An 11,749-nucleotide genomic window follows, 5' to 3' on the forward strand; every position below is an offset into this window, starting at 1 on the left:
CGCAATGTAAACAATGGTACGTGTGTTAATATTACTAATTAATCCTTACAATTTAGTGACTTACCAATATTTAAAAAAAAAAAGATGAAGTGCCAACATAAGAAAAAAATTCCTTTTTTTAATTGTGAAATGGGGGATAGGTGCATCACTCCTAACTGACGCCACTTATAAGAGATAAAATGGGTTAATATTCAAATTCGTCCCTGAAAGATCACGCAATTTTCATTTTCGTCCTCGAATGATTTTTTTAATTAAATTAGTCCCCGAAAGAATTAATTTAAACCACGTTTGTCCTTCCGTTAACTAAGTGACGTCGTTGTTAGAAATCTGCTGACGTGGACTGTGACTTGGCTGCCCACCCTAACCAAACGACGTCATTTGGCAACTCCAGAGTGATGCAATGAAACGCCTGTGTTTTGAGGGTAGAGTGTAACGTTTTAGACTTTGTCTTTGATCTCTAACCTCACTTGTTCTTCTTCATTCGTGACTCTCTGTTTCTCTGGCCCCTAACCAAGCATCACGAAGACGAAGAAGACCGCCCCATTGTCCGCAACCATTGGAGTAGTCGTCGAGCATTGTTCGTGCGTCTGCTCTGGAGCTTGGTAGGAAACCTGAAGGCAAGTACACAGCATTATTTCTGCGTTCGAAGTAAGAGGTAAAGTTTTTTGTATGTTGCCAAAAAAAATTGGTAAAACTGTGTAAACCCTTAGTTTCCGCATTATTTGATTGAGTCATCGTTAAGAAGCTGTTAGTGCATAGGTTCTAGGGTTTCGTCCCAGGGTTTGGTTTATGATCGGCTGAATGCATAAATGAGGAAAGACTCTGTTTTTTTGGCTTAGAAAAAATGATAACTATTTTTTGTGTTAATGGAATAATGGTTACTGGTTTAGTTGCTGTGTTGGTGATGATTTAGTGTTTTTCAAGTTCTGTTTTAATTTTTGTATAGGGTTTGGAGGCCTTGCAATTCTAAGATGGAAGGTCCTCCGATGACTTTCATATTTCATCATGGTGGAAGCTTTAAAAATGATGAGAAAGGAAGTAGAATCTACGAACCAGATAATACGAAAGTGTTAATGGGGGTTGATGGGGATACGTTGGATTTTTTTTTTTGTTAAAGGATAATTTAAGGAACTGGGATATGCTGGGGGGGCATATGTTGGTGGAAGGTTCCTTGGCTGTCGCTTGAGAGTGGGTTGAGGAAGTTGGAGACTGATAAATACCTGCTGAAATTGTGTAAGACTTGTAGAAGGAATCACAATGTGATGAACATTTTCTTTAAACATGGAGTTTCAGAGCCACACGTGGTGGAATGCATGAGTGAGAAAGATGATGTAATTCTGCCAACCAATGCACCTTTATTGAAGCTGCCTAGCACACAGCCTGCAATGCAAGCAAGGAAATTTGCATCCCATCCCACAATGAGCCACTCACAGCCACTAACAACAAACCCTCTGCATCCCACTCCCAAAAATAAAGTCAAAGCCACTCCTAACTCTGTTGGACCCAATCCTCACCAAAAGAACATGGACTATGTTAAGCCCAAAACAAGGTCTTTCCAACAAGCAAAAAAGTCCAAGAAAAAGCCCAATTCTCAGCCCACAGAAAAGCCCATTGAAAAGCCCAATTCTAAGCCCACCAGAAAGTGTAGTTCTCATCCCACTCAGAAGCCCGAACCCCAGCCCAAGTTCCAACCAAAAAGCTTCTCCCAACATGCAAATCCCAGCACTGCTGTTAAACCAGGAAGTATGTACCAACCTCCAAATAAGTCAAATGCTAAAAATAAGAACAAAGGTTCTCAGCATTACACTAGATCTGGTCGAGCTGTTAAGCCATCCCCCTATTCAGGATGATAGTGACTCTCATGACTCATATGAGAGTGCTGAGGACAGTCTATATAAACCCACCAAAGACTTGGGAGATGTTAGTGACACTGACAGTGGGGGTGAAGAGTTTGAAAGTAGAGGTACAAGAAAGACTGATTTTAAAGAGAAGCACATACCAGCTTCAAGTTTGTAAAGGAAAAAGGAAAAAGAACTGCCTCTCCCCAACCTGCTCCACCAACAGCAACAACTCCAATTTCTGCTGGAACAATCAAAGGATCTAGTGCTGCGACAACCAAGAAGCTTGCAAGTTTTATGAATTTCGTCCCGACTCCAGGGTTCAAACGGTCAAGGAAGAAAGACGACGCCATCTGAAGCACATTAATCAGAATATATGCAACTGTTTTTTTTTTTTTAGGCTATAGACTAGGAAAGATATGTTTGTGTTAAACACTATCTAGTCTGAATGTTTTGTAAGGCCTCTATTTTGAGTGCATGTTATGCCTTGGTATGAAGTGTTTCTGTTGAATCACTTTTAGGAACTCTACTACCTTTTGTGTTGACACTTTATATTAAGAAATTTAAGGAATTTTATTATCTTGTTTTGTGTCTGATTTGTCATTTGCTTCTTTACATATTATCTTTTCATCACAAGTGTATTCAAAATCCAAATTGCCATTTATAAACTCTAGTTTCAGATTACAATACTTTAGCCAGGGTACTGGAAACAACGAAACCAGTCCTATTTGTACATATATGACATGCAAAGTAAAGCTCCTACTAAGATGATTAGCATCACAATAGTGAATATGAAGCACATTAACATTCTATGTACTCTGACTTCTGCTTCTAAACTACCTATTCTCCAAGCTAACTTAACCTTCCAATCTTCATAATCAATGTCCAGTTCTCCTTCGATTTCTGGGACACCCCTGGAACCTTCTGCAACAGCTATATTTTCATTTTCTTCCACCCATTTAAAAAAATTACAATGGTTCCCTTTCTGAAAACATTGAACAACAGTGTAAACCCTAGAACAAGAGTAAAAGCCAACATGATGATATCATTTATACAAAATTAAACTCACCTGATGTCTTGCACAAGTATGAAACAACCGATCTGGATTCTTTGATGTCCCAGATTTCTTGATCAAAGTTTTTAAACCGCAGAAACAGGTTTCCTCATGGTTTTGTCTTATTCTTCGCATGGCCGAGCTCGACGTATAACTACTGTGTGAGTGCGACGGAAACCCACCACCGGACCCTCCACTTCCGCTTCCCATCATGGCGCCGAGATCAACTTCCTCCTGCAAGAACAACACTTGGGTTTGCGACAACGCTCAAGCAAGGCAATCATGTTCTTCGAAGGTTGGGAATTAGGGTTTTTTTAATTTGACACTAAGGGACTAAATTGATGCAAACACCCCTAAACATATCTCGTCAGCAATACACACAGCATGCCAAGTGTTAGGGTGGCCAGCCAAGTCACAGTCCACGTCAGCAGATTTTTAACGGCGACGTCACTCAGTTAACGGAAGGACGAACGTGGTTTAAATTAATTCTTTCGGGGACTAATTTGATTAAAAAAATCATTCGGGGGACGAAAATGAAGATCGCGTGATCTTTCAGAGACGAATTTGAGTATTAACCCGAGACAAAATACTCCTTTTTAAATTCTAAGCTTGATAAGTTGATACCTATTCAAAATTTAGACCTAAAATATTGATTAAGATAATTAAACACAGAATTTAAAAGAAATGTTTGGAGGGTCCAAAATTTTTTAATAAAAAAAATTATACAATAGTATTTACATTAATATTAGCATACAAAATTTATATTTTTATAAATAGTTCGAATTTAAAATTTTAAATATATCTAAACCAATTTGGGTTGATTAAGTGATTAGCTCAATTATTTACTTAAATAAATATTAGGAATCAAAATTTTGTCTCGTGTATATAATAACTCATTAGCCAGCAATAGAGATGTTCATGGAACGGTGAAATCGAGTTTGTCCTGACCCAGACCCAGCCCTAAATATACACCGAGTCTAATTTTTAGATTCTAACCCGACCTTAGACCTGATGAAATCTAAACATTTTCGGAACACAGCTATACCGGGTCTAAACCGGATGAAAATCAGGTCTTTAAAGCATTAAGAATAATTTATAAAGAAACTTATTTATAAATAAATTTTTTTATGATGCACTTATTTATAAAAAAGAAATTTATTACCGAAAAATTGATATTCATATTTGAACTTGAATTTGTCTATGAATTTTAATCTAATGCTTCTTTGATCCATTTTCTAATTCAACAAGTGTGATAAAAAATAAAACAATAAGTTTATAATTAATATAACATAATATTAAAATAAATTTAAAACATATATATCTTTTTTAGTTCCCTTAGAGTGTATATAGGTCAAGTGAAGCCAAATTTGCATTGATTTAGATCCGACCCAAAATAATGACCGAGTCTATTTTTTAAACTTTTACTCGATTCTAGATCCGGTGAAATCACGTCAAATTAGCTTCTAAAGCATTTAGACCGGATCGGATCTTTGAATCGGGCCAAATTTTTGAGTTGGACTGAGCCATACACACCCTTAGCCAGCAATAAATTTTTAAATGAAAGTTGAATCTACAATAAATTAATCTTTAATAAATAGGATACCGTAAAAAAACAAAAACGAATCTATCCATACCAAAATTTTATTTTGCACATTTTTATCTCCACTGATAAAATTACCTGGGTCTGTCACTCGTGAATCGTGATATTGTAACCAATCAATTTAAAATTAACTTTATCACGATATTCCCTTTGGTTTTGTCACACTCTTCCTCAAAACACTAATGTCTAATGTCTATTAAGTAAAGTTTCTGTGTGCAAAATTGTCTGTGAAAATATTTATTATATTAAAATTTATTTCCTTATCCACATATATATGAAGAGAATATGTTTTGTCAAAAATAAAAAAGTTTAATTATGAAATTATGATAGCAGCGATCTTTTTTTTTAGTAATCCAACGATCTCTTTTCTTTTGAGAAAATAAATGGTCTGGGAGAAAGAGCTTTTGATGATCGTTTTTGGTGGAAATATATGGAGATCGATGAAAGATTTTTTTTTCAAAGTTTGAGCCTAAAAGCCTCATAGCCTTTTCATTTTTGGTCTTGGGTACAAAGGAGTCGATGCAGAATGCAGAAAGGTCCGTCTAAATTGGCCAAGGCCCCAACGTGAAAATTTTACTCACATTTGTTATATGGGCCATGGGGATCAGATTTCACTCAAGGCTTTTCATATTTACCCTTAAATTAATTAATTAACTCGGCCCATTTATCCATTGCAACGGGTTTAAGAAAAAAAAAAAACTAAATTGGTTTGGTAGATAGGATAAAGGTAGTAAAAAGTAAAAACAATAAAAGGAGCCTGTCGCTTGCCGCCCTGTTGTATCTTCAGTTCTTCACATTATCAAAATAGGAGACCACTCCCACACTAAATAATAAATTAGAATAAAACGCTTTATTATAGCAACAATAATAAACTCAATTATCCGCATTATAATTATTAGATCCGATTTGATCCGATCGATTTACACAATCTAAACGGAATCATATTTAAATTTTTTGATAAAAAGATAAATATATCTCTAATTTTTGTTTAAAAAAAAATGATCCAGTGGATTATGTAAATTGATTGGTTCGACCGGATCTGATAACAATTAGATTTACTGTTATTGTTATAAAAAAATTGATTTTATTTTAATTTGTTAAGAAATTAAAAAATAACTGGTTCATTAATACGTCCAACAATAATGCTACACACAAATGTTTTTAGTGACTAAGGAGGTAGAGAAACTTAGCCAGCATAAGTGAAGAATTAAAATTCACACACATTTTCAATGTTACTCGATCCATCCATATTCATTTAGGTATTGAGATGAGCATATTGAGGGACGTTAGCTTCAACTTCAACTTCAACCCTCTCTTCCATGCCTGAATTAATAGACTTTTTCCTCACCTGCCAATCATAAAAAAAAAAAGAAAAAACACGTTTACTCACACATCCACTTTACTCAAACTAGTATTATACACACTTACATTTTCATCTGGAACAACTGCATATTTCTCTGATAGCGGAAAGGGTCCTTTCCCTGATGATGGATACTCGTTTGAGGAGGATTCCATGTTTTGTCCAAAAGATCCGTCAAAGCTCAAGGCCTCAATTATCATGGGGCAATTCCTATACATGATGAATGGATCGCATTATTATATATTGTGATCTTAATAATGTGCAGCATGGCATGGAATTACAATACCGGTCAATGGTTTCCCCATGGCCAAGCTGTCCATTTGCACCTCTTCCCCAAGAATATAAATTTCCAGATTGAGTAACAGCCATTGTGTGCCTCCATCCACATGCAACCTCACTTACTTTCTGCTCCTGGGGAAACTTCACTTGCATCGGACAGCAACAATCAAAATTGTGACCAACTCCAACCTGTCCAAACTAGTATTCACAAACAAACAGGTAGGTTATTACAATGCTCAATATGAATAGAAGTAGAGAATTTAGAAAGGCAGAAAGAAATAAAGTAGTAACCTTGTTCCAACCCCAACCAAAAAGCAACCCATTAGAGGTGAGTGCCATAGTATGCCTCCAACCACCAGATACCTGAGAAATGAACATTTTGTTCAAGGCTTGAATCCTGCAAGGCACAAGACAGTCCTCAAAATCTCCATGTCCTAGCTGCCCATATTTGCTCCATCCAGTAGTGTACACTGCACCACTACATGACACACATATTGTGTGCCTCCAACCACAAGCAACCATTATCATCTTCTCACCCTGCAAAACACCCACACTTGCATATACTATTGTACATCACAACTACTTAACACCTATAAATGATGCTTAAGTATGTAAATAATTAATGGCATGTTACATCAACAGTGACTCTCTCAGGTATTGAGCGGTCATTGCGGTCTCCCAGTCCTAAGTTTCCATATCTGCCCCAACCCCATCCATACAAAACCCCATCTTCAGTAATTGCTGCACTGTGTTCAGCTCCAGCAGCAACCATTTTGATAGCTACTCCCTGCAACACGGTTACAAATTCATATCATGCGTCCAAGTGATCCATGGAATCATTTTTTTAAGTAATGCTAACCAACTTTTTTCTGCCAACGTTAACCAATTTTTTAAAAATTATTGTGTTTATCTTTAATTCTAAACTCTAACTCATAAACCCTTAACTCTAAATCTTAGTTTCCTGTAGTTTTTTTTTTTCTTAGAAACAAGCTTCAACTCTAAAAAGTGTAAACATTACCTGAAATTCTTGGACTTTTTGTGGCACAAGAGAGTCATTTGCTGTCCCAAGTCCAAGTTGACCATTTTGATTACGTCCCCAACTTCAAGTTCACAAAATAATGATATGTTAGAAATTCAGAACTAGCTCAACTTTAAAAATTATTATTTTGATTGCATATTTTTTCTTCTATACACAATAGTCAACACAATACCATCATAGTAAAATTTGGGGAAGAAGAACAAACCTGAGGACCTCACCTTCGGTGGTGAGTGCTAAACAATGACTGTCCCCACAGGCAATTTGCTTTACCTTGAGACCATGTAATGCTGTAATTGGATGAGGAATCAGCAAGTCGCTGTGATCGCCATGACCCAACCTTCCAAAGTCACCCCTGCACATAAACCGGGGTTCAATTTGTGAGAAAAAAGACACAAGGAAAGAATTGGTTAGAGTTAAAGATGAGGAATAAATAATGTACCATCCCCAGCTATATACACCCTTTCCTGAAACAGAATGTGCTACAGTGTGATCAGCTCCACAGGTAATGGCTACTATGTCTTGACCCTCCAAGGCACTCACTTTTGTCGGTAAGAGACGATCATCTGTGTCACCATGACCTAACTGTCCATCCTCTCCCCGCCCCCATGAGCATACAACATTTCCACCTGTTAACAAAATCAAACAACTAACACCTCATTCTGCAACAAATTCAAAGAATATAAATCAATAAATCCAATATGAATGCTTTAATATAAAGAGCTGCTACATTTGTATATTTGAAACATGTTCATAATGAACGCTTGCAATGCAGCATAACATAAAAGAGAGACAAAAGACGAATTGAAGAAGAAGAAAAATGAAGTGATGATGCGTGGATTTGAAGGTGTCCACTGTTTGGGACCACAGGAAACGACGTAAAAAGTGGAGGATGGTGTGCTTACTAAGAAGTGCAACAGAGTGGCTGGCACCGGCAGATATGAGAAGAACACGACGCGGTGGATCAGTGGCTTCATTCATCATCTCCTTCTTCTTCTTTTCTATACTCTTCTATAATACTCTAACGGATTGTTGAGGACAAAGGAAAATACTCGTCTGCTGTTATGGCACTTTTTTGGGGGGTGAATCCAAAAACAAAATACAGACAATGACTACTAACAAGCTATGAATGTATATATATAACTCTTCCTTTGTACAATACACTAGTGTGCGACTGTGCGTCTCCTAGCAAATAAATGAATAGTAGGTGAAATATTTTATTAAAATATGTACTGTTTTTCTCATTAATTTAGGAGAGTTAACAGTAGTAGATAATAATGTCATTAAATTAAATTAAAGCGCGCATAGTTGGCATCTATGATTATATAGATTAGCTCCATATACAATGTATTGTATGATGTGCTCTCTAACAGGGTTGCTCCAATGCACGTGCTAACTTGATTTGCAAATTGCAAGATATATTCAAGAAGGGGTTTGGTAGGAACCCAGCCACACTTTTTTTTTACTTCTTTTTTTCGGTGACTACCTCCATTGTTAATACACAAATCTTCATGATTAATCTCAAAGTATGAATCGTAATTCCTGAATGCCGTTTCAATTGGGGGTAGGGGAAGGCTACTACTTTTTGAATGCCGTTTGAATAGTGAGAAAGGAGAAAAGATTTTACTATTAGATCAAAAAAGAGGAGTGGGTGGGATGATTATGACCTTAGTAATTAAGATGATTAAAATTAAGATTTGAGGGAGGTGGTGTATACGAATATACTGTGTTAGTAATTTAATTAGGCTAATTTTTAGGGCCTATTATTTATATTGTTCAACAAGATCATTGTCTACTTAGCATTTTCCAACAAAATTACATCGATTTTTATGAAACTTATCTCATTATTATATTGAAATTAAAAAGTGTCACGGTTCAATTATTTGTTTTTAAATGCATGACGTACGTGGGCCGATGTCTAATTTGGCGGGTATTGTTGACCCCAAGAAAGGATTAAAAACATGTGCAGCTACATAGTTGATTTACAATTTATGATATTATTTCTTTTTGTGGATTTTCATTCTCTTGTAAATTATTGGTATAAAAATCTTAATAATTCAAACTTAACCTTCATTTTCTACTTTCTTTTCCCTTATAATTGTGTGAAATAGTCAACAATATTAGCGTGAATTTGGTTCATCCACTTGCCTGCTCAAATTAAAGAGAAGACGAACAAGGATTTCAACATGAACTATTTAAATGGGTGAATTACTAAGATTACAGATGAAAAATCAGCGAAAAAAAAATTATCAGTTACTCACTAAACAACAGTCACACTTCGTGCACTTGACTATAGCTTAGCGATTTAGGTGGCATCTTATTAAAGCATGGAATTATGTGTTTAACTATTATTCTCATCCACCTTTTATCGTATTTGTCAAGGGAGATGCTATGATGCCGAAAAAAAGATTTTTCAGCAGTTGTGGAGAGTGTATGTCACATGGTGGTGACTATATGTGTCTTGTTGAAGTATTCTTCATAGTTGGAGGCGCTGCAATTGGAAGTAGACAATTCATGAGAGAATTCCACTATTCAGAAGATTTGTGTCAGACTCTCTTATTAACAACGAGATTTAAAAAAAGTAATGAATTTGGTTTAGAGTATCTCCAACAGTAAGGGTGTTAGAAACAAGAGACTGAGAGAGTAATCTAAAAAGTGTATTATTGAGTGTGTTGAAGTTGTCTATTTAAGTTGTTTTTGAATGATACAATATAAAAGAATATTTATAGGTATTAAGAGAATCATAATAATAAAGACGTAATATCCTATAATAAATATTCAGATATACTAAATAATACTAATTGATCCTAATTATATTCTAACATTCCCCCTCAAACTCAAGTGAACTTGAGTTTGAAACTTATTTAAAACAACGAAATAAAGAGAAAAAAAATGCATAAACTCTCTAAAACGGGTGCAGACGGAACTGCCGGAAGGAAGCGCAGACGGAACTGCCGCTTGTCTGAAAAAAGCGCAGACAGAACTGCCGCTTGTCTGAAGGAAGCACAGATGGAACTGCTGCTAGTCTGAAGTAAGCGCAGACGAAACTACCGCTTGTCTGAAAGAAGCGCAGACGGAACTGCCGCTTGTCTGAAGGAAGCGCAGATGGAACTGTCGCTAGTTTGAAGGAAGCGCAGACGGAACTGCCGCTTATTTGAAGGAAGCGCAGACGGAACTGCCGCTTATCTGAAGGAAGTGTAGACGGAACTGCCGCTCTCTGAAGGAAGTGCAGACGGAACTGCCACGAGAAAACACAGACGGAACTGCCACGAGAAAATGCAGACGGAACTGCCACGAGAGAACACAAACGGAACTGCCACGAGAGAACGCAAATGAAACTGCCACTAGAGAACGCAGATGGAACTGCCGAAAGAGAGCAAAAACTATATGATTTCTTCATGAGAATAGGAAAACAGCGGATGACATTGGTGTTTGATCGTTCGACTCGAAAAGACACAAGACGGAGAGAATAGGCTAGTCGATGAGGTGAAAAAGTATCAAAGGAGTGACAAAAGGTCAAGAAAAATGGCATAGAAAAAAAAGTGCAAAAACTACGGTGATTTTACTGCAAGGAAAACAACATATCCTCTTCAAGGAGGATACCATGGCTCTGATACCATGTTAAAAATAAGAGACTAAATAATACTAATTAATCCTAATTATATTATAACAAAGGAAATGAAGGACCCGTACTGATAAAAGCTGAAGACCAACTGGTGGAACAACATAAACATGAGTCCCAGCACATATTTCAAAGCAAGGAAGGCCCTGCTCAAAGGAACTTGCTTTGTTTTCATTATAATCAATAAAATTTTAACATGTGGCACTTAAATTAAAAAAAATTTAAATAATATGATATTAATATAATAACTAATAACTTTACATAAAATATTATCAATTAATTATATATTGTGTATTATTGTTATATATGAATTTATTTAATATTAATATTTTTTAATAGTGAATTATTTTTAAATTTATAAATTTAAATTACATTATTCAAAAAAATTAATTACATTAATTTCAAGTATTTTAATTAATTAATTAAGTGAGACCACGACAGGGACTAAAGTTAGTTCCTCCTAATAGAGAAGAGAGAGATGCTTTGAGTTCCTATTTACTGTTTATAACGCAAAAGCTGATGTGGAGTTACTTTTTATGACAGGTGGGCCATAAACAGGAATTGGAATAAATTCCCTGTTGGAGATGGTCTTAGAAAAATAAGTATAATATAATAGTAATCAAATATTTTTGTTTTGATGTTTGGACTGGATGGACGTGAAAACATTGTATGGGCCGTAGATTATTATGGGCAAGTCAATCAAAGTTGGACTCTTTTTGTCTCAAAAAACATAGAAAAGAATTTATTTTAATGTCCAAAAAATGCAGGTATGTAGTCCAAATTTTAAAAACAATAATAGTTAAGAAATTTATTTGACCTTAAAGGTAATTAATAATTGAAAATTATAATGAGTACTAGAATAATTGTTTAAAAGCATGGTAGTTTATTTTGATATTTTAAAATATATATGTATATTTTTTATATAATAATTTAATTTTTATATTTATTCTTTTAGATAAT

General features: G+C 35.5%; 1 protein-coding gene across 1 annotated transcript; it reads right to left on the reverse strand.

The window, feature by feature from the left end:
* On the reverse strand, positions 5,598–8,295 carry LOC107630929 (ultraviolet-B receptor UVR8). Its single transcript, XM_016334225.2, has 9 exons — positions 8,073–8,295; positions 7,610–7,796; positions 7,376–7,522; positions 7,150–7,231; positions 6,766–6,918; positions 6,423–6,668; positions 6,139–6,329; positions 5,921–6,062; positions 5,598–5,840 (listed from the first exon to the last, which is right to left on the reverse strand). The coding sequence occupies exons 1-9, from the start codon at positions 8,149–8,151 to the stop codon at positions 5,748–5,750; spliced, it is 1,320 nt and encodes a 439-aa protein (XP_016189711.1). The 5' UTR covers positions 8,152–8,295; the 3' UTR covers positions 5,598–5,747.

Source organism: Arachis ipaensis, chromosome B03 (genome assembly GCF_000816755.2).
Source record: "Arachis ipaensis cultivar K30076 chromosome B03, Araip1.1, whole genome shotgun sequence".
NCBI lineage: Eukaryota > Viridiplantae > Streptophyta > Magnoliopsida > Fabales > Fabaceae > Arachis > Arachis ipaensis.

What these genes read in the sequence shown, in the direction of transcription:
- LOC107630929 (XM_016334225.2), bottom strand. Translation starts at nt 8,151, where the DNA reads ATGATGAATGAAGCCACTGATCCACCGCGTCGTGTTCTTCTCATATCT. An exon ending in ACCGAAGGTGAGGTCCTCAG is followed by an intron (nt 7,232 to 7,375) that starts GTTTGTTCTTCT and finishes GTGAACTTGAAG; the next exon opens with TTGGGGACGTAATCAAAATG. An exon ending in CAGTTGTTCCAGATGAAAAT is followed by an intron (nt 5,841 to 5,920) that starts GTAAGTGTGTAT and finishes TATGATTGGCAG; the next exon opens with GTGAGGAAAAAGTCTATTAA.